Raw genomic sequence first — 24,251 nt, 5'->3', positions numbered from 1 at the left:
GCAGCTCCACAGAGGTCCTAACTACTCCCAGGTTCCTGCATGGAGCAGGGTGCAGATCTTTCTCACTAGAAGTCGTCACTGGTACTCTTCCTGGTCTCAGGGAAGCATTGGGGTCAGGCTATTACATGTAACTTCACTTTAAAGCGCAACGCTCATCCTTAATGCTTGGGATATGGTATCACCCAAGGGGCCTGAAAGGTGTATTTCCCAGCTTCCTCGTGGGAAGGAGTCCTTAGACCTCTTAAAATAGGAGGAGGTGGGGAAAGATTTGTCCCCTTTAAGCTCATATCTTCAAAAGAACCCTAAACAATAATCTATTATTTTTTTAAAACCTTTATTTTGTTTATTTATTTTTTTATGTGTGCTGAGGATCAAACCCAGTGCCTCACACAGGCTAGATGAGCGCTCTACCACTGAGCCACAACCCCAGCCCCCAATAATCTATTATTTTTTTCTTTATTGCAGGACTTCTCAGAACTTTTATGATACAAATGTATATTGTGAATCATCCAAAAACACGATGAAATGTATTGTTTTTCAAATTTTTCTCTGGCTTTATTAGGTATAATTGACAAAAGTGATTTATATTCAAAGTGTACCATGTGATGATCTAGTTTACTTATGCAGGTGTAGTGATTATTGCAGTCAAATTACTTAGCACAATGGTGATCATAACAAAGTTACCATTTGTGTGTATAGGTATGGGTGTATGTCGTAAGAAGAAATTTCAAATGAAGGGTACAGTATCACTAACTATCGTAACCATGTAGTGCAATAGATCCTCAGACTTAATCATTTTATAACTGGAAGGTTTTACTCTTTGGCCAATATGTCCCCATTTACCGCACTCCCCAGTCCCTGGCAACCAACAATATACCTCAGCTTTTATGAGTTTGATGGCTTTCAATTCCACATATAAGTGACATCATGCAGTATTTGTCTTTGATTTTTTTCCTCCTTGGCAACTCCCCTCGTAGATACACCAAGGGAAAATCAAGAGGGGAATGGATTTGTTTGAGAGGCTTGCCAGACCCCACTTTGCCTCAGGCTGATTAGCTGCACGGGGGATGGGGGGGTGGAGGGGTTGGGGTGTGTGTATGAGGTTCCCTTTGCCCTTATCTTCCCATGTCTGTGGAATATAGTCAGGAGGCCACCTAAAAAAGAGTTACTAAGTGGCCCAGTTATGTCTTTGTTTTTAGCCATTGCATATTATGTTCTATTAGGAGCCAGATGCGGTTCAAGAAGTACTTTGTGAACAATCAGATTCTTTTTTTTTATTTGTTGTTGTTAGATATACATGACAGTAGGGTGTGTTTCGATGTATTATACATACATGGAGTGCAATCCATTCAAATTAGATTCCCATTCTTGTGGTTGTACATTATGTGGAATTACACTGATTGTGTATTCATATATGAGCATAGGAAAGCTATGTCTGTTTCATTCTATCGTTTTTCCCATTCTCATTCTCCCTACCTTCCCCCCATTCTCCCTGTCCAATTCCGTGAATCTCCACCCCCACCCCATACTTTTACTGTGAGTTAGCATCCAATATCAGAGAAGAGAAAATATTTGGCCTTTGTTTTTTGGGGGGATTGGATTATTTTACTTAGTATGATATTTCCGGTTCTATCCATTTACCAACAAATGCCATAATTTCATTCTTCTTTATGGCTGAGTAATATTCCATTGTGTATATATACCACATTTTAAAAATCCATTCAGCCTAGGTTGGTACCATAGCTTGGCTATTGTGAATTGAGCTGCTATAGACATTGAGGAGGCTGTGTCACTGTAGTATGCTGATTTTAAATCTTTTGGGTATAATTTGAGGAGTGGGATAGCTGGGTCAAATGGTGGTTCCATTCCAAGTTTTTTAAGGAATCTACTGCTTTCTAGAGTGGTTGCACTGATTAGCAGTCCCATCAGCAATGTATGAGTGAACGTTTTTACCCACATCCTCACCAAAATTTGTTGTTACTTGTATTATTGATAATTGTCACTCAGACTGGAGAGAAATGGAATCTCACTGTAGTGTAGTTTTAATTTGCATTTCTCTAATTGCTAGAGATGTTGAACATTTTTCATATATTTTTTGATCTTTTGTATTTCTTCTTCTGTGAAGTGTCTGTTCAGTTCCTTTGCCCATTTATTGATTGAGTAATTTGGTTTTTTGGTGTTAAGTTTTTGAGTTCTTTGTATGTGCTGGAGATTAATGAATGCTCTATCTGAGGTGCAGGTGGTAAAGATTTTCTCCCATTCTGTAGGCTCTCTTTTCATGTTCTTGATTGTTTCCTTTGTTGAGAAGCAGCTTTTAGTTTGATACCATCTCATTTATTGATTCTTGATTTTACTTCTTCTGCTTTAGGAGTCTTATTGAGGAAGTCTGTTCCTGAGCTGATATGATGGAGATTTAGGCCTACTTTTTCTTCTAGTTGGCACCCGGTCTCTGGTCTAATGCCTAGGTTCTTGGTTCACTTTGAGTTGAGTTTTGTGCAGGGTGAGATATAGGAGTTTGATTTCAATCTAATACATATGGACAAATCCGATTCTTACAACTCCACAAAATACAATTATCGCCATTTAACAGATGAGTCTGACAGAATCTAAATAATTTCCTCAGTCAGTATGTAGTAGAGGTAGAATTCAAAGTACTGTCCATGTAACTTCTAAGCCCATAACCTTTCTAAATCTTTTAGCATTAGATTTCAAACTCAGCCTCTACATAATGTCATTCCTGTGAACTTTGAATCATTGTGATATTCTCTAAAAATAAATCACTTGAGCTCTATTCTGTAATTCTTTTCTTGTAAACCCAAAGAATAGGGAATAACTCAAACGTTTTTTGTTGCATTGCAGGAGAAACATTTTATTTCCTTAGTTTTATTAAGGTCCAATTCTCTCACTTATTTTTAGAGTTCTGGTCTGTAGAGAATTAAATCTATTCTCTCTGCTCACAGGTATAATTTAGGCATTTTCCCTGGGGGCCGTAGGCACAGGAGTCATTGTAAGCCTTTCCTCTTGTACGAATGCGGTTGTAACATCAGTGGATATTGTCAACCCAATGACATAAATGTTTCTAATTCAGTTACCAAATGATTTTCTCCTCTACTGAGGTTTGGCAGATTTTTCCTCCTAAATTGTACAATTTTCTTTAGATTGTAATGTGGCTATTTTAATCACAGCACACTGTGATTGCTTGCTGAGGTCATCGAATCACAATTTTCAGGGCCAGCATCAGAGAAGCGTCATTGAGCCCAATTCATCTCCTATCCATTGTTTCCCAAGGGTTTCATATTCAAGCTTCTGTATTTATTTAGTGATGACTGTGTTGCAGATTGTCTCATAAAAGGAAATTGGCTGGCTGACTTCTGTTAATGTTTCTTAAAGAGTCAACTACTGTGAACATTCTGTTTTGCAGACTAGTTTTTGGACAAGAAATTGGAAATACTTATATTAGAAGGAAAAACAAAATGGGAGGACTGGTAACTTGCTGTTACCAGAACAGTAAGTCAGTAGATTCCTCCTTGTCAAGGGGGTATCGGTTAGCATTTAGATTCAGTGATAGACACTTCTTTTCCCTTATATATTAAAACTCTCCTTCTGTCAAGGGGCCTTTTGTGAGAACACCCACCACTGGAAAGGGCATGGGCCAGAATCTGGTCTGCAGCCCAAAAGCAGGGCGTAGAACAAAATCTGTCATATGCACAGAACATGGACCAACCTCACCTGATCAGGCCTCTCTTAGAAGTCTGTACAGGGACTACTGGGAAGGTCATGTCATTTGTGAATGATGAAATCAATGATGAATAGTCAATAGTCAATGATGAAATCCCACCAGGTAGAGAGAAGTCATGGTAGACCAGGAGTGAGCACATGTTATAGGTAAGAAGGTAGAAGGAAACGGATCAGTAGGAGGAAAATGAGTGAAAGAGGCCCAGAGAGGAACAGGGTGATTGAGGTCTTTGTGGAAAATAGAGGAACTTGTACCTGCATCCCTCAGACAACTTTGAATTTGGTATGAAGTGAGTTGTGTCTCTCTGCATTTCTTTAAGGTCTATTTGACATTCATGATTTACTTGTTTCTGTTTGTTTCCTGACATTAAACTCCATATTCTCTAAAGGAACTTGGAGATTTCCAGTCTGCATGATTAGCCTGTCTGGTACTCATTTAAAATAGTACTTGTTTTTCAGTCATAATTCATTATTTTATTGATGAGTATAGGAAGTAGAAAGAACATATCAGACATTTATTTTTGAACATAATTCTACTGGCATGAAGGACACAATGTAACGCATTTCCTCCTTCATTTAGGAAGAACTTAATGTAAGATACATTCTCTGGGCATGAAGAGGAGCCAAGAGAAGAGACAGCAACAAACATGCCATGATTCTGTCAAATCAAATCAAGAATTATCTTTATAGAGAGTATTAATCATGCTGACATTCAACTAGACTTAGGGATTGAAAATACGTTTATTCAGAAAAGTCTAATTTACCCTGCATAGTAAGTTAGAGACTTCAGGAGGAACCCAGCTCAGTCAATGCCTATGTATGAGCTTGGGCAAGTTCCTTAATCTCTAGTTTCCTCACATATAAAATGGAGGTCATAATGAAAGTATGCAGTACCAGGACTACTACAAGGACTACGTGAGAGATGATATATTAAAGTAACTAACACATTTAACATTCAATGAGGGTTCAAATGAATAGTTGGGATAGTAGCAGTAATATCTATGGTAGTTGTAATTATTATTATTGTTGGATGGTATAACCCAGGGGTTGTTCTACTACGGTGTATAGGCTGAATCTGGGCCACAGCTTATTTTTTGTAAAGAGGGGTTTTTTTTTTTTTTTTTTTGGAACACAGTCATGTTCTCTTATTTGCTTATTCTCCATGACTGCTTTCTCACTATAATAGCAGAGTCGAATGATTGTTGTAGACTAGATGGCCCCCAAACACTAAAACAAACAATTTGGCTCTTTATAGAAAATATTTTCTGAGTGATAGTATAGTGGAACTAGAAAACAGTAAAAGCTTAACGGTCACGTGGATCTGCATTTGTCCCGGTTTCCTCATTGGTTTTACTATTGTGAAGGCTCACGGGCATACTGCCAGTTCTTGGTGACGAGTCCTGCTTCCTCACATGTTGAAGTTTGAACATTAGAGAAGCCAGCCAAGCGAGGCAAGCATATAAAGCAGGGTTTATTTAAAAAGCTGGTAACATAGACTTCTCCAGGGAGGGAGAAGGGGGCCATAGCTGGTGTCCTGGTATCCCCAGAAGCAGGGTGTTCTGCCCTTTGTGTATGTCCTAGGCTTCCTCTGTTCTCCTCCCCTCTTCCCCTTATCTTTCTCCTTCCTACTTACAGGCATTTGACAAGGTGGGGTGGCCAAAAGGTGGGAAACAGGTGAAGGGGGAAGGGCAGGATGGAGCAGCCAAGGATACATTAATTACACAACCTTATAGCTTCCTGTAGGGAGGGGCAGGTTCTTGATTAGGGTGGAGGAAAGGCTCTGAAGGAATTAACATTTAAATCCTTCAGGGGACAGTCTACAACTTCCCAGGACTCACTCTAAATGGGTCTGACTTATCTAATGGGACTCAATTTACCTATCTATCCTGACTGTATGTCATTAAGGCAAATTTCTTGAAGCAGAATGTTACATAAATGCACCTATAGCTTCGTTGTTTTTTTTTAAATGCTTAGTATAAATTGGAATAATATTTGCATCATGATAGCTTCTTTTTTTGTGTGTGGCACTGGGGATTTATTCAGGCAAGGCAAGCACTCTACCAACTGAGCTATATCCCCAGCCCAAATTTCTTTCTTTTCTTTTTGTGATGCTGGGAATTGAACCCAGGGCCTTGTGCATGCAAGGCAAGCACTCTACCAACTGAGCTACATCCACAGCCCCTCATGATAATGATTATAATTCTAGGTTCAACAACATTTATTCTTTTTGAGTGGTCCCAAAGAGTTTCTGGACTTGATCTGATCTATCTGACACTTGTTCTGATAAATAGGGATATTAAATAATCTAATTTGCATTTTCCCCCCTTTAAGACAAACTTCTAAATCCTCCATTCTTGTCCTTGTCCCAAGTGCCACTCTGTCAGGGTGTTGGCATGGCCTCAGGGTATCTGGTCATACATAGTCTGTCAGGCACCATCCTTGGATAGGTGTGCTCAGTTATCCACCTGCCAGTTAGGCTTATTTTTGACTAAGCTGGAGGGATGAACAAAATTAAAAATAAATTTGGTAAAAGGAATTGCATAGTTTCCTGCATGATATCTTATGCAATTTTTATAAAAGAGCAATTCCATCCCCAGAATGCCCACACTCAACTGTATCTGACGCATGATACACTGACAGTGGACCTTCACTAGCAGACCTGTGGAGGGAGTGATGAGTTTGCAGCACTGACTGTTCTACCCGATTTAGATGTATTTTGGTTACTTGTCCTTCTTCCCTGTCTCATTCAATCTGCTTCCTGAGATCACCACATAATAATCTCCACCAAAGACTTGGCTCTGCTCTTAGGGTCACCCTGACTAAGACAAGATGATCTGAATAATGGCATACGTTACTTTTCAGTATCCGGAGTAGATGGAGGACAGGAAGTACAAGTCGTGCTGTCCGCTAGAACACAGAATAAATACCATTTTCGATCTCATAATCTTAATTATAAATAAAAACTTAAATAACCTTGGCTCACTTTCAATAAAAAAATCTAGGTTTTAAAAAGTTCTCTGAATCACAGAGTTCTAAATCTATATGGGATTTTCAATGTTAACCCCTCAAGGAATTTTTTATCTCAAATAGAGGGAGCAATTATTCTTCAGGAAGGTGGGGGGCTATTTAAAAGAGCAACTCAATATCTTATGGTAGCTATGAAATTACCAAGGAGAGGCCAACTGTGAGAAAGTTCCATGGTAGAAATCATTTATGTTGATATCTGACTCTTGGTCTCATATCTTGGAAGCCCTTAGATCATTGATAATTTGACTTATCTGTGAAAGTTCAAGTTATCATTTATTTGAAATCCAACCAGAGAATGTGAGAGTTGTGAATTTCAGAATAGTTTTTGTATATGAAACTGTGTGTAGGTTCATCAAAGTCTAGATGGACCCTTCAGTATTTATATAAACCTAGACCTGGAATAGACTCCTGCTGAGATCATTGTCTATAAGTCTTCCATTATACACTTGAGGAGAGAGAAACTATGACTTGTCCAGGGTCAAAGTACAGTAGCAGCTTGGACCTAGGTTTCCTGTCTCAGAGGCTCCAACTGGGTAGGAAGACTTCTGGTACTGTAATGTCTCATGTAGACATACTGATGTCAAATATCAAAAGGGAAGTTAAGATTGGTGTTGCACTATTAAGGGCAAGGTGAAGGAAACCATTTGCTTTTTGCAAGCCACATGCAAATAATTAGAAATTAACCAAGAAGTTTTGTCTTATTGCACTTACTGGAACAAATATCTATTGATCAGAAAACCTGAGAAAAAGCTTAGTAATATTATTACTGTTTCCAGTTGAGACAAATTTTCTTTTCAATACTGGGGAATTGAACCCAGGGTTTATTTGAATGCTAAACAAGTGCTCTACCACTGTGCTACATCCCCAGCCCATCTGAAATCTCAAAAATTACAAATGTTTCTTTTAGTCATTATTGTTGATTAAGACTCAAAGTTTACGTATAAAACTGTGTAAGTTAGGGAATATCTATCTGAAGGTAATTGTTTTTCTGATGGTCATTTGTCAGATCATAGGAAACATTTCTTATCCCTAGCTTTCTTTCTCACTTGTTTCTGTGGCACCTAAACTGTTTGCTTCTGGTTTCTGCTTTTAGGATTAAGACCACAGCAGATGGTTGAAGAGATGTCAATGATACATGTGGTTTGTCAGCTTAATTACTTATTAGTACTCTAGCAGAGAGTAGAGGCCTGAGAAACAAGATATAGGATGAGCAGATGTTGATAGAAGCAATAAAAGAGTTCAATGAAGGGATCTCTGTGTCATGGTGAGGGCAAAGTAGAAATAGAAAGTTTTCCAAAAAGGTGAAGCATTTATAGGACAGAATAAGTGACTGAATAATAATATTGTCTATTCCACAATTTTGTCTCAAATTCAGACTGATGGTTAATACTTGATGGAGGCTTTGGTGTTCTTTTCTTTATAATAACAACCCATTTGTAATATTCACATACTCTTTTACAGGTTGTCAAACACTAGCAGCTCCATTCTAGAGATGATGTGATTGAGGTACAGGGATGTCAAATGATGGCCTAAACTCAACCAGTGAGTGGGGAAGCTAGGATAGCAACTTGCATAATTTAGTTTGAAAAAGTGCTTTTCCCCTGTACCAGATGAGGTTGGGAAAAAAATTCATATGTTGGAATCAGATGACACAGGCTTGAGCTTGCTAATTTTATTGTCAATCATGTGACTTTGGACATGTTACTAACTACTTCCAATGTCAGTTTTTCTCATCTGTGAAAAAAAGGGAATAATTGTACCTTGTAGGATTGTTGTGAAGAGTCTGATAAGTAAAGCAAGTGAAGCAATTAGCTCATTGCCTGGTGTATGGTAGGTACTCAACATATGGAGTTCCAGCTGGAAAAAATATTTCACATGCTTTGCCTACACTTAAAGGTGAAATAGTTTAATTTTACCTTTTTTTTTGGTCTAATGATACTATATCTCTTTAGTTTCATTTCCATGAGAAAGAGAAAGAATGTATGAATGTGTATGTGCGTGGTAATGTACTTGTGCAAGGCATACCTGTGTGGCCTTGGGGCACACCAGTGGTCCTCCATGTTGTTGGGCTGTGTGGAACCAGACTGTTGATCAAACAGAAGCATTTGTTTTCTGTAGATCATTAGAAACTGAAATGTGACCATAAAGCTAATCTAACCAGGTGGGTCCTCGTTCTTTGACACGGCTGAGTTCCAGAAACACAGGTTATTTTATTCTGAAAAAAAAAAAAATCAGGAAGTGACTTGAAATTCCCGGCCAGATGACATGGAAGGTTTGGGGTAATTTCCTTTAGTAGACACTGCTATGGACACACACAAAATTGCATTCCTTTTTGAGTATACTTTATTTACAATTATTCATTCTTGAAATTGTTTAGAATCACCTTAATTAAAACCAGTACATAAAATAATCTTCACTGTATTTGTTACATATGGCACAGAATAATTTAACACTTTATAAATATGTTCCATTGATGCACAAATGAGAGAAGCACCCTTTCCTAAAAGCAGTATGGGAACAGTTCAATTTGTCTACAGTAGCACTTCAAAAAATGACCATGAGATGGCGCTGTGGCCAAGTAGATTACATAGTTATTAAATCAAGTTTTTTTTCTAACTACTGCGTTTAATTCCTTTCTTTTGAGTGTAGAAGAATTTATCATTCAACTTAAAGAAAGTAAAGGTTTGTTACTCTGTTTTAATAATAATGGCTAGGAGAGAATCCTTTCATCACTGACCCATAAATTGTTTGAGGACTGTTTCATTGGGGTGAAGTATATATAAAAAGCCATAGTAGTCAGGAAGTCCCCAGACTGAACAAAGGACCCAAAGTTACCATTTAATTGAAAACCAATAAACTATGCACATAGACTATTCTTTTCACCACCCTCATAGAATCGTGCTAAAGTATTTCCTCAAAAGTAGAGCAACTTCCAGTTAATTTAAAGGGCTATGCTTCTATTATGCTTTAGCTTCCTGTGATAGCAATGGAAGGTCATAAGAATATTAGAACATGATTTTACATTTAAATCGACATGACACAAACATGCACACATGTGTACATACTGAGTTTTTTCGTTGATTTTCTTTTCCTCCATATAAATATATAAATATTGAATAAAGTGCATGGGAACATGTCTGTACATATATACAGTTATATATATGTCTATGTACACTTAAATAGATATTTTTGCAGGAAAAACATACACATTTATACTATATATGCAGTCAGAAGATATCTGTCAGGCAGTATGTTTATTCTGATCAAGATTGAATACATGGGGAAATCTGTAATCTTTACTATATAATGAAATGAGCAGAGTTATAAACTAAGGAAAAATACATTAGAGCACAGACTATATTTTCATCAGTTGGTATCATATGATCATTAAGAAGTAGTCTGGTTCAAATGCAGCCTTGGTACTAGTGGCATATTATAAATGCTAGCATTAAAATAGTGAACTATCTTTCAACATATCTGGAAGGACAGCCCTAGTGCATTTCCAAATTATATAACAATATTTTCTACATTAATTTTCAAATCTGTATTTTTTTTTCCAAAAAATTAGGGCAAAAGCTACTTAATATTCAACAGAAATGCTTCATCAGTGTAATCATAAATCCAACATCTATTCCAATAATCATGTGCAGTTTAAGTTAAAGCATTACAGTATGAAGCTGGATTAACTATAGTTAATCTTTTTTCTCTCTTTAAATCATTTCTACCAAATATTATATTTGTCTGATTTTTACTAGAGACTCTAGTGTCAATAATAGTAAGATAATTGTGATTTTAGAGAGACAGGACAAAATTCTGCTCAATACTTTGGTAGTCATAAATTAAGTCCAGATTGAGGTGTACCTTTCTATATTAATTACAGCGTTTGATCTCAGCTGATATACACCCCCTTCTTTGTTTGCTTGACATTTATTGGTAACCAATCAGAAAAACTTACTGAGAAAACCACCCTCACAGTTGTAACAAACCTGTTTCTGAACCAGATAAAGAGGAAATAAATTGAACTAATTCTCAGAATGAGTTTGATATTTTTTTAACAAGGGCCATTTCAGTTTAGTCATTTGTCTTAAGGGAAGGATTTTGTTTTAATGATTTTTATGTCCCTAGTATCTAGAAAATTGCCCCCACCCATGAGAATACACTCAATAGATGGTTGTAGAACCAAGCTGAGCAGTTTTAATAAATAATGTAAATTGATTCATCTGAAAGCATCAATTTACCTGATAAGTGCCAACAGGAAAATCACCAGCTTTTCACATATTTGTCCTAAGACCCTACTACTGTTAACAACCAGAAACCTAAGTTTATTATCAACCTTGACACCATTACATCGATATTCTATTTGCTGCCCAAAGGTGCGCATGCATGGTGCAGTCATTTCACAGCGAGTTACCAGATACCTGTGTGGTACGGTTTTAAAGAAGCAACTTCTAGACTGTTTTTGGTAATGTGAAATTATCCTTTTGATAGCTTACCTATCACATACTAATACAGAAGAACAAATACTAAACAAGACCACACTGGAAATTCAGATTACAGAACAAGAAGTAGAAGAGAAAGCAGCAATTGGTATTCAGTAACACTTAAAATCTTTTCGCTTCTGAGAAGAATGAACTTGGAATGCAGCAAATGCCAGCAATCTTGTGACTACTTCACAATGGCATCTATGAGAAAGCAGGAATGAAAAAATGTTGTCAAGTATTTCATTTAATTATCTTAGCAGTACAGACTTCACAACACTGTCGTTAGTGTCTTTTTGTTTTCCTTTCAAAATGTATGTCATGGTAAGTTTTATATATTTTTCTTTATTGAAGAGGCCATTATAGTCAACCAAACTTTCACTATTTATAGCTATTTTTATTTACAGCAGTAGGTAACCAACTGGATCCCATTAGTGGCAAGGTTTCCATTCAGTAAGAGAAGTTAATCTTGATTTATTTAGGACCTCATTATAATTGTACAATAAAAGCTTATTTAAAGACATCATTTATAACATTAAAAGGATCATCAAGCTCACAGCTGAAATGCTGTCAGAACATGTTTCAAGTGCACAACCTGTGGCAAGGAACCCTGCTTTTCATTGACAGAATACAACTAAGGGCCCTGTAGTTACTATCGGTTCCACTAGAGCGACCTAATTTTTTTTTTTTTTTCCAGCCTCCCTTACTTTTTGTTTCTCCAGAGAGGTGAAAACTTGTTTGCTGTGCCCTCCACGGTTGCCATGGCAACCAGCCTATCACACGCAGCTAACCTTTTCGTTCACCGTGTGGACACTGTCTGTGCAAGCATCTTCCGGAGGAGGCCCTTGTCCTAGAGCAACCATGGAGCAGTCATTCTCTGTCGCCTGGGCATCTTTCTTGGAATCCTTCTTTTGTCCCATTTGGAGCTGACTAGACTTGTAAGCCAAGGCCGGAATAGTGTTCACTAAAATCAACTGCAACGGTTTTTTGTTTTCCTTGTACTGACACTGAATGTAGCGCGAAAACGCGGACCTGTAGGTCTTATTGAAGAGCGTGTAGACCAGCGGGTTGACGGCGGAGGAGAGGTAACCGATCCAGACGAACACGTTGAGCAGGGCTCCGATGACGTCCTCGTTGCACGACTCCTTGCAGATGACAGCCATGATGTTCGTGATGAAGAAAGGGCACCACATCACCACGAACAGGAAGAAGACGATGCCCAGCACCTTGCACGCTTTCTGCTCGTTGCTGATGGACTGCATCGTCCTCCTGCCCGCGAAGGACCCTGGCTCCCTGTGGATGGATCGCTGGAAGAGCTTTTCCGAAGACAGGGAGCTCTGGGGGAGGAAGCTGAAAGAAGAGAGTTTGGACCGTGTACCCGGCTCGCTCACGCACAAAGTAGCTTCTTTCTGGAGTGACTTGATAGTTAGAAAGTAGGTGATCACCATGATGGTTAAGGGGATGAAAAAGGATACAAAAGAGCCGATCAGGACAAAGTTGTCATCAGCGAGTAAGCAGCTCCCCTGCTTAAAGACCTTGGAGTCATCCTGCAGCCCAAAGACTGGTATTGGCATGGATATACCTGGAGCAGGACAGAAAATGAAACGGGATCACTAAGGAACCCAGTGCACAAAGGCAAGAACATTGCCACATAAAGTGGCTCTTCAAGGGATTTTATACCAACCTTGTTGAAACCTTAACATACAAATGAGAATTTAGATTTCCTTTGGACTTACCTGTTTTATGAATACATACATATTATACAGTTCCGTGTATGTTGTCATGCCTTGTATAGTCTTATATACAAGGATATAATAAATATATTATATACAAAGGATATAATAAATCTAGCATTAATTTTTAATGTCACATTTTTCTGATTATAATTTAACTTATTAATTGTAGAAGTACACACATAAGCAAAGAAAACACAAAAATGACCAACAACACCATCATCCTTAGATAATCATGATTCATAATTCGATGCTGCTTATTTCAAACATATATAGACACACATCCATGTGTGCACATTTAACAATGATTAGGGTTCTATATCATATTCTGTAACTTTTCCATATAACAATGTCATGAGCATCACTTATATATAAAAATAGTTTTATAAAATTATAAACATAGAAAATTGTCCTTCCAGCAAATTCGAAAAATTCGAAAAAGTAACAATGAATAATAAAACAAACATGTATTCTCACTGGCCAGGGATAACCATAATTTACATTTCTTCTTCCATTCACATATACATATGTACGTATATATAAAATGTATGTATATATGCACTACTGTATTACAATTTTGGATCTTATTCCATTGAAAATTAAATCATAAAGTTGCACATATTTTAAGTATCTTTGGAAATACGACTAATATTGATTTTTTTTAAAGAGAGAGAGAGAGAGGAGAGAGAGAGAGAGAGAGAGAGAGAGAGAATTTTAATATTTATTTTTCAGTTCTCGGCGGACACAACATCTTTGTTGGTATGTGGTGCTGAGGATCGAACCCGGGCCACACGCATGCCAGGCGAGCACGCTACCGCTTGAGCCACATCCCCAGCCCCAAATTGATTTAAACTAATCCTATCTTTGAAGTAAGTCTGACATCATATCATTTAATATGCAGATATTTATTATGTTAGATCTAAAAATCTAAGCGCTTTTAGAAAAAACCTAACATTATCACAATACCATTCTCACGTCTAAATAGAAAGTGAATACTTCCTTAATATCATTAAATTTGCAGTTAGTGTTCAAATTTGCCACTAAAGTCATCATATATTTTGGTGGTAGAGCATTCATAAGGGTAGATTACAATAGCAAAGGCAGCACCAGATTTTTATTTATTGACAATTTCAGAGTTAGGTACAGAATGTGACAATACCTAGGAGCATGAGCTTATAGTCATGCTCTGTCACTCAAATGTGGGGGATCTATAAAGCTCCCCTAGGCCCGGGGCTCAGGTCAGGGTGGAGAGCAGAAATGAGGAACTCTGATCCTTGCTAATTTCTCTCCATGATGACAGGACCCTCTCCATGAAGGGAGATTTGACTGACCATGTTGTACATTCTGTCCTCTTTCTGAAGCTTGGGAGATGCCAGGGAGGTTGTCTCTGCTGAGGCCTGTCTCTGCTTATGGAGCTGGCCTGGGACCGGCCAAGGCAACCATGAGATGGCTTATTCTTTCTCCCATAAAGGAAGATGCAGGGATATGGGAGAGGAGAGGAAACAGCGATTAACCATATAACTTAGTTCAAGGTTGCTTCTTTTGCAAAAGGGCAGACAGTACAGGGACTACTTGGGAGGAAGGATAAGAAAAGGTCTCCTTCTCATTCCTGCCCATATTGTAAGCTCCCTACAGCTGTAAAACACAGAGAGAGTCCTGCTATCATTCTGACCCCTCTGTAGTCTAAGATGAGATCTCTGGCTAGTCAAGAATGCTGGTTCATTCCGAGTCGGTGGCCACTACTTGACTCTTTCCACCCATGGGGAAAAAGTCCATTTGAGGACATGTAATAGGACTTCTGCTTATTCAGAAAAGTTCAGCTCCATCCAACCACAGGTGTGACCATCCCAACCTCATATAGCCCCACCCTGGCTGTTCTGGCAGGAGGGAACATTAGCTTGAGGTTGTACAATGTCTAACACGAATCTTTCTTGGTGCCATTTACTGTTATTGTCACAGACTTCAATGACAATATCTGCCACTTGTCTCCACAAGGCCATTCCATAATTCTTGGAAGGTGGCGATAAATGACATCAGAACTGTCCTTAAGAACACTTATGGTGGCTAATGACTCATCCTGTCCTTCACTCTTCTCTGTGTCTGAACTGCTATCAGGAACATTCTGTGGGCTGAGAGTTGTGGCTCTAAGGGGAACATTTTCTGAGACCCACTAGTCTTTCTTATCCTTCAGAAACCTCTTCATCATAAAAGCTAAAATATGATTTCTATGAAGAGTATATTTTCTTCCAATGTTTGAACATACATCTGTGAAAGATGTTTCCTGTGTCATCCACAGACTTTTTAGTTTGGTTGCCTACTCAGTAGACCAGATGTGTTGGGCATCCATTTGAAACAGCCCTGGATTTGAGTCCTGGCTGTGGCTCTGGGTTCCTGGACTGTCATTTCATCTCTGCTCAGTTCCTCATCTATGATATGAGGTTGGTACCAGCATGCTTTCACAGATATGTCAAGGATAAGATGTATCAAGTATTCAGAGCACCCAGGGTGGTGCCTCATCCAAAGGGGATGTTCTACCAATGGTACATAAACATGGGAGTAGTTTTCTCTGCAGAATGATCATATTTATAAAAGTACATGGACATTATTTTTTTCTAATCGATTTTAATTAGTTTATATACACTAGACTTTAAAGTATAGATCTTCTTAAGCCAAAAGAAGCTTTATATAAAGTATAATATATACTTCATATTATGGATCTTCTTAAGTCAAAAAAAGGAGTTATGGTGACTAGCTATGTAGTTAATAATGATGTGATTATTAGCTTCTGCCAAGGTGTTATTGGGTCTCAATCAATTTTAATTTGGTACAACTAGAACTGTTGATTACTTTTCTAAAATGATGAATCACAGCCATTACTATCAGTCATGATACACATAAACAAAACACCAACTGTCAAAAAAGGTGTATGATTTTTGTTATTAAGTTCTTGGTTGTTCATTTTCTTAATTAATACAAAGGAAGTTACTATTTTGAGAGCCTTTGTTCTATTTGTTTATAATCTGATAATTTATAAATGTCAATTTTCAATTAACCAGAATGTAGGATTATGTAAAATGCCAAATTCTTTAATCATTTGGAGTTTAGAACTGAATCAGTCCTTTGTTTGGAGAAGACAGACAGACAGACAGACAGACACACACATACACACACACACCTTTTCAGAAAGGCTCAGTTTCTGCATCCAGATTGGGAAAGGGGTGAAGGAGCCATTTGCACTGATGGAGAGATTCCCTCCCTTAAATGCCCAACATAAAGAACCACTCTGAAAGGCTGTGGTGAGAGGTTGGGGTAGTTCTGTGTCTGAAAGGGAGACCTTGCTGTAGAGGGGAAAATCAAACCCATGGGTCTTTAAATGGCCCATTCCTCCTCACACCTAACAAAAATATCTCGAACACTCTCATATATCATTGTTTTTCAAGTCCTCATTCATAGTAAGTAAATGTCAAGGTTTCATAAAAACAGTAGCCAGAAACTTAAAACAATCCTCTATAAAGAGGGGAAGAAATTTTATGTCAAAGAAGTTAGATGGGCTTTGTGGGTCTAATCAGCTGTTCAAAAACACAGTCCTACCAAGAGAGATGAAGACACTGGCTGATATCCAGGATTATGGTCACAGTCATCTCCAGGGCATTAATTTTCTGGCTGCTTTGTTTGATAATAACTGTGTTTGGAGACCTGACATGTCCTCTCACTTGAAATTTCTGCATATGAAGCATTTTCTTTTATGACCAGACAGACAGTAGCTTGAACTACGTGACTCTGCATTTTGCCGGATGCATTTTTTTTCCCGAGGAGTGGAAACAGCAATCAAAATTCACCATCAGTACTGGATTTTCCATGCACATTTTTATTTTTTTTTTCCATTAAAACTCAGACAATGAAATGAATGGGAAACAACTGACACTTCAGAGAGCAAAGGCTTTGATGGGTGCCTTTTTTGTTTTGTTTTTAACCGTAGCCCTGCTGACTCTTTGCACCTCTAACAAACATCTTAGCACAGGCTGGATAAAGGATCTGAACTGAACACTGGCTGTGAAAGATGGGCTTTATTCTTTAAAAAAAATGGGGGGGGGGAGCTTTTTAGTTATAGATGGACATAATACTTTTATTTATTTATTTTTATGTGGTGCTGAGGATCGAACCCAGTGTCTCACACATGCTAGGCAAGTGCTCTACCACTGAGCCACAGCCCCTTGGGCTTTATTCTTAATCCTGGGCTTTTACGCTTTAATATCATAGGAAAAATGGTACTTATGTGACAAGGTTCTTTCCTTATGGAACAAACAGGGTGCTTCAGTTGGTAGCAAGTTCCCACAGGAAACAGGACAAGGAAAACCCTATGGGCCTTGGGTGGAGTAGATAATGGAGGGAAAAGAAAAAAAAAAGCTAAAATTTTGGTTCAGAGGTTTTAATTCCCTTGAAACTGATACCTTTTCTTTGCATTTTAACACATGCTGAATTTTTAAAAGATATCCGAAGGGATTTACTAGCAGTTTGACAGACAGCATCACAAGTGAACACTGTAGGATAATCCTCACACTGCCAGGGAAGAGGAAATGAATAGATAGGGTAACCGGGACTGGGACGCACTGTCTTTCCAAAGGTGTAATAATGCTCTTGCTAAATTCCTTCAAGTCTATGGTCCTTTGACAAGAGAGATGCACATGAAACCGAGGGCTAGATAGGCATGTCAGTTACCCAAGAAATTGTATGTTTCCTCTTTGATTAATTCCGAATAGCTCTAATATTAAACCACAACATTTCAAGGTACTTTCATGTATATTCACTAACTCCACATTTTAAAAAATAAAATTGCAAAAACATTACCTACACTTCAGTGATTCTCTGAACCTAAATTCTTTCTTTCTTCGTTCTTTAATCTCAAAGTGAAAATTTCCTCCAGGGAAGAATTATTCTTTGAGGCCAGGCAGATAGTTTAAAAATGAAATCCTTCCAATCGACACTTAGATTCTTTCATAAACAGCCGTTATTCCCAAACTGGAAGATTTTAAAAACTCTATTGCCTGGGCCTCATTCCGAGAGGTTCTGATGTTAATATTTTAAAGAATATAAATGCCCAGGCCCTCTTTAGACATTAAAGCAAAAGCCACTCAGTGATCCCTGAAGTCTAAGCAACCATGCATGAAGAAGCTGGTGGCCTAACTGCCCCCATCATAGTCCCTATAATAGGTTGCTGGTAAGGTGGCCTCTGGCTCTTCTGATTCTTATTCCTTTCCTGTTCTATGATATTCAGTGGAAAGGTAAAGAGAATAAATTCCAATTTGCAGGTGAGGTTTGCCAGCTGTCACTGAAGTACTTAGAAGCCCACGGGCATCTCTTTTGTCCCAGGGCAGATTTACTTCCATTCACCATTCTCCCGCTGACAAGATGTTATAAAAACCAAACAGAATTTGAATCATATGATGTAACTGGAACAAATTATCATCTTAGCCTTGCTTTGCTGGTGGAATTACAAGTAATAATAACTTTGGTGGATATGCTAATTAGCTTGATTGGATCATCCCACATTATATACATATATCAAAACAACCTCACATTATCCCTACAAATTTATACAGTTATGATTTGCCAATCAAAATAATATTAACAAAAATAAAATTCTCCAAGTCAACTTATCATTCATTGCATCTTTTTAAAAATAAGTATGTATTATACCATCTACCAGCAACCAGCATTCATTCCTTGACTGCATGTTTAGTAATGTGCTCATGAGAAAAACTTTACTTAGAAAAAAAAAAATTATCCCTGCCCCATATTATTGAACCTTTCCTTGAAAGTATTAAATTGTTTCTCCCGTTTGAATTAAGAGGCAGATTTTGGAGTGTTTCTTTCTGAAAGTGTGGAAAATGAGTTTTGCATTTGATGTATCTCAATGTAGAGATTCTGGTTCACAAAAGCATGTGGAGAAACAGTCAATTATCTGGAAAGTTAGGGTGCAGCAGGACTCTCCATAATCCAGATTCTCAGGCAGTCAGTTCTTCTAGATGCTTCTCCTGCACACGGCATCCCAAAGCACCACATTTACCATATTACAGTACAGAGACTCTACGGTGTCCCCAGTGCTCAAGCAATTACGAACTCTTCAGCTCACCTGGGGAGGTCTTTGTAGTTTGGTCTTAATTTTTTCAATTTTTGATATGATCACATGGTGTTCTCTCTCTGTCTTACACTATGCAGAAGAATATGACACATAGCTTAATTTCTGAGTTCATGGTATAGTGTGATTTGAGGAACTCCCAAGACCTGTATCTTCTCCTGTGTGTCTTCTCCCAGTGGTGTGCTTGGTACAATGCAATGTCCCACTGTTAGAGTGAACAGTCCCATTTTGTGTACCTACAATACCTTGAGGGTTGACAATTAACTGGAGTTCTGTAGCAGTGGCACAGAAATGCATAGCAGAGAAGAGTTCTGAGGGTGTGGGGCCTTGGAAAGAAAGCTGCCATAGGAAAGAGGACAGAGAGAGCAGCTTTTGGTGTAGGGGGAGGTGGGTGCTGTGACATGCTACGTTGTTCCTAAAAGCATGGAGCATCATAGGGAAAGGGGCACTGTAAATAGTAACCAGGTGTTACAGAGACTTCTCAATTTCTTCTCTCAAATGCCTTACAAACTAGTAGGGGTTCCAGGATTTCTATGTAGTGGGGCTTGGGGGTGGCAGCTGGTTGGGCACTGGGAAGCAGGACAAACTGTCTTGCAACTACATTTGCGTAGAAAGCACATTTCCCCCTTTACTTTGGGTGTATGATTATTTTGGGGGCTGCAAATAGAAATTATATTTTAAAACTGTATCTCACATTTCTTTCAAAACATAGCTCAAGGTACATCCCCTGTGTGAAGCCTTCCCCAAATAATTTTTTTTCTATAATAAGAACTCATTTCTATATTCCTTTGTAACTTCCTTAATCATTTATGCTGTATTGGTTTATACTTCCAATATCTTAGCATTTTTCTCTAGAAATGTCACTAGACCTCATGAGACAATAATCTCATCAGTAGCAGGGATATCTTTTCTTCTACTTCTTATAAACTACCTCAGTATCTAATGGGCTTCTACTCATACCAGGGACTTAGTAAATACTTGTGGGACTGAGGAGTAAACAAAGGAGAGGAAAGAGACGGTTGGACATCATCATACATTTTATAGACAAAGCTTGAAATTACCAAGTAAACTTTATAAAGCTTCCCTTCATTTTTTTTTTTTTTTTTTTGGCTAGGAAAACACAGTAAATGAGGAAGTTGAATAGTCTCATGATACAAAAAAAAAAAAAAAAAAAAGAAAAGAAAAAGAAAATGGATATTTATATGATGTAGAATCTGCATAGTCTTCTGAGAGAGTTACCCATAGGATTAGCCAGCGTGGGAGCCGATCACGTCGACAGCTAAAATCTCAAAGGAGAAGATGGCTTAAAACAGTGCAGAGCAGGAAACCTGAGTTTATTCCTGTAGATTCTAATTTATAACCTGGGGCCAGGTGTGTTATGCTCCTCCCAGCTCTTTTTCAGGTAAATTAAACAAGTATTAGGAAACTAGATCAGCATATCGTGGTAAAAGCACAAAATTTATAATCATAAGATATAAGTTTGTCTCTTCCTATTAATGATTAGTCAGGTGACCCCAGGCTGCTTGATTTTTAAAGTCCCCACATATAAGGTGGAGATAATAAAAAGATCATAAAAAAGGAAGCCCCTGCATTTACATGCAGATCTTTGGTGAGAGAACAGTGACATAATGGGTTTGAATTAGTTTGTGAACTCCTAAGATTTATTTAGATGACAGATTGTAATTTACTTAGAGCTATGTAGGATTCTGTAGGTAATCCAAAAGAACTTTGAGGAGCTTTGGAAAGCCTGAGATTTTATAGAGAATTCGAAATATACACATGTGATTTATTAAGGCAGCAGTGCACGGAGGACTCATACCATGAAGCAAAGAGATGACATGGATAAATGCTCCCATGTTATATTAGTGTAGATGCTTATTATGGGTTTGCATCCCTGGGAAAGTCATGTAGGAGACTGAGCTGGCCTTGTGGGTGAATAGAATCTGGATGGGAGTCAGGACCAAGGCAAGGAGCCAGCAGAGATCTGTGTATTCTGGCTGTGGTGCACCTGGCATCCCTGGGACTGAGGTAGTCAGCTCTTTGCTGTGCAGCTGTGGGCTTGGAAGCAAGCATATATGTTGCTTGCTGCTTATCAGAGGCATGGAACAGGTCCTCTATCTGTGACAGCAATCAGTTTTGGTCACTTGTCCATTAATCAAAAACTTTAAGAGCCTCCTTTGTACAAGGTGCTTAAGGATATTGAGAGGAAGAAGGTGCTTGAATCTACAACCAGTTGCTTTATAATTCAAGACCTTTCACTGCTACTGATTAACTGTTTGATCCAAAAGGAGACTAAGGAGAGAAAGGGTATAGAGAAGAAAGCAGGAAAACTAGGTTTAACACTGGCATCAAATTCATAAAAAAAAAGGATGCATTCAAGTAAATCTGCATTTACCCTGGATTTTGTTGGCACGTGTACTATAATGTAGGACAGCAGTTCTGAAACATTTGGTCTCAGGACTCCTTTGCTTATTTAAAAGTTATCAAGGATTTCAAAGAGTTTTCATTTCTGTGGGTTTTATCAGTATCTATTGAAATAAAAATTTAAACAGAACATTTAAAAATAGTTGTTTATCAGTTCATCTAAAATAATAGTGATAAGCCCATTCCATGGTAGCATATTTTTATAAAAATGTTTTAATGTATTTTCTAAAATTAATACTAAGTGGCACTGTTTTGTAGTTGAAAATATCTTTAATGTCTGGCTTCATACAAAAAAAAAAAGGACAGCAGATCTGTATAGCTGCTGCTGCTTCAGTTAATTATGTATTCATACACCAATGTATCTGAAAATCTTCACTCTCGTAAAAGAATGAGGGAGAAAGGCAAATAACTTCTTATTATTTTGAAAATAGTCTTGAACCCCTGGATCAGGGATCTCAGGCACCTGCAGAACACACTTTGAAATGTCACTGATACAGGAGAGAAAAGCCATGGCTGGGGTGTAGCTCAGAGGTAGAGTGCTTGCTGAGCATGCATTAGGTCTTGGGTTCCATTCCCAGTACCAAAAATAATAAATAAAATAAAAAGTCAGAAAAGTCAAATTTGAATCCCTTTGACTTTATGCAAGCCACTTAATCTCTCTCAGTTTTTCCCTGCAAAATGGAGATTATTTAAAGTTTTTCCTTCAATGATTACCAAGAGGAATATAAATGACAGTTGCTGTAAATGTAGTATTACCTAATAGCTGACAAAGAGAAGAGTGTTTCAGCCTTCCTTAAAGTCAAATAAAAGTTCTTCTTTCTGTCTAAAAATGCCAGTTGGAGAGAAAATCTCCAACCTCTCTGACTCTTAAGAAAAATAAAACCCCAGCTTGCTGTCATCCTTAGAGCTTAGTTTAAAAATGGCTACCTGGCTTGCCTTCTTTGCACATAGACCTGTATTAATATGAAACCAGATCATCACCCTGGATAAAGACCTTGCAGAACAAGAGCATCTCCCCAGATGACTAACAATGGACATGGTGAAATTGGAATTACCTCTCTGTATATGGTAACAATAGTCAATTGCTAAGAGCACTGGGTCATGAGGGTGTAGTGTCACATTGCTTTAGAAATACACATTAGGATCAGAAAACAAGCATGAAAGAGATTTCTCCTGGGTACTTTCTCTGTGCGCACCAGCATGGTGTTATGAAAGCTGGGCTTCATGAAAGCTGGGCATTAGGGTTCATGGGAGTTTGTGTGAGTGATTCTCTATAAGGTTCCATGAAAGATTCTCCAAGATAGGTCTGCCATTGTTTGCTTTATCAGTCTCTTTGGTCTTTTGTGCTACTGAGGGTGGAATCCAGGTCCTTATGCATGCTAGACAAACACTCTGCTGCTGAGCTAAACCCTCATCTTTTCTTATTTATTAATTTCATTTTAAGACAGGGTCTCACTATGTTGACCAGGCTCGCCTTGAATTTGTGATCCTCCTGTCTCAGCCTTCAAATTAGCTGGTATTACAGCAGGCACCATGATACCCACAAGGTACTTTTGTTTTGAGTAATGGAAACTGATGCTGTTTGATTTGGCAGAAAATGAGCTTGGTATTGAGTATTCCAAGAATTCTGGAGAGGACTAGGCTATATGGACTAACATTCTGGGAGTATGACTGCATGACAGATACAGTGACAGGTGAGGATATTTTGCTCTGTTCCTTGCCCACTGAGCAATAGGGAGAACCACAAAAGAAGTGCCTGCTGCCATACCATGCCACTAGAGTCACCTCTGTGCTAGGGGCTAGTGATGTAATCCCTGTAAATCCTCTGCCTCTGCCATACTGGCACACCATGGGGCAGCTTGCTCTTCCTGTTTCTCATTTCTCTTTTTTTCCAATTGCTATACTACCAGAGTGCTGCTGTTGGCTGGCACCTAGGCTAGAAACCATTGTCCTACCTATAAGGAGGATGGGAATTTGGGTTCTGACTCTTGACAGTTTCCCCAAGTATTGACAGGTTAGTTAAAAGAGCCATAGCTCTTCAAGTGCAGTGGCTGGTGTCCACTTCATTTGGCCTGATTTGTAGCTACTTTAATTGGATGGGGCAGAAAGTGTGTTTTCCAAAGATGGTGCCCACTAGAATTTCTGGTCTTTGCTATTCCCTCCTATTGGGATCTCCCTATCTTTTTTCTGTGAATTCTTTGGTCAACAGATGTTCAAGTATTTAATACTTCAAAATGAGTCAATCTGGAAATACAAACTACCTACAAAGAACTATGAAATCAAATGTTTATGGGATCAGCAATGTAACTGATGTAGGGTGTAAGGTAGTTGGAAAATCGGTGCATGGTAAGCTGGATAATGTCTGAGTACAATCAGGTTCAATAAAAAAAAATCACAACACATTGTGTGAGCAAAACAAAATGTCTCTGAGGGATAGATACATTTCTCATTATGTAATTAGCTGGCAGATTTTAGAGATACAAAGAGACTCTTTTGGATTCTCTTTATTTCACATCTCTATGGGCCTCTCACCTTGGCCTTACTCTTGGGGTCATTGTCTTTATCTTGATAAATGGACACTATTTAAACCACAAGGATCAAGTAGATTTTTGTTTTGGTTCCTAAGTCCTGAGGTCTTTTCTTGCAGGGTCCTTCTGGGCTTGGTGTTAGATGTGTACCCCTTGAACTCAGAAAAATAAGCAAACAAATCCCCCC

General features: G+C 38.2%; 2 protein-coding genes across 2 annotated transcripts in view; both read right to left on the bottom strand.

The window, feature by feature from the left end:
• The window catches only part of ESD (esterase D), a gene marked incomplete at its 5' end in the record, with an annotated part of 339,388 nt that overhangs the window by 41,358 nt on the left and 273,779 nt on the right, over positions 1-24,251 (bottom strand). The gene's annotated exons all lie outside the window — the stretch shown is intronic.
• HTR2A (5-hydroxytryptamine receptor 2A) overlaps positions 12,017-24,251 on the bottom strand; it is a gene marked incomplete at both ends in the record, with an annotated part of 56,413 nt that continues 44,178 nt past the window's right edge. Inside the window, one exon of the mRNA XM_081308315.1 lies at positions 12,017-12,822. Within this exon, the coding sequence (XP_081164441.1) occupies positions 12,017-12,822 (806 nt within the window). The remainder of the gene's footprint in view (positions 12,823-24,251) is intronic.

This window comes from Spermophilus citellus, assembly GCF_964194105.1.
Source record: "Spermophilus citellus genome assembly, chromosome: 1".
Lineage (NCBI taxonomy): Eukaryota > Metazoa > Chordata > Mammalia > Rodentia > Sciuridae > Spermophilus > Spermophilus citellus.
The sequence above is the reverse complement of the archived record's forward strand: the minus strand, read 5'-3'. Positions and strand labels throughout refer to the sequence as shown.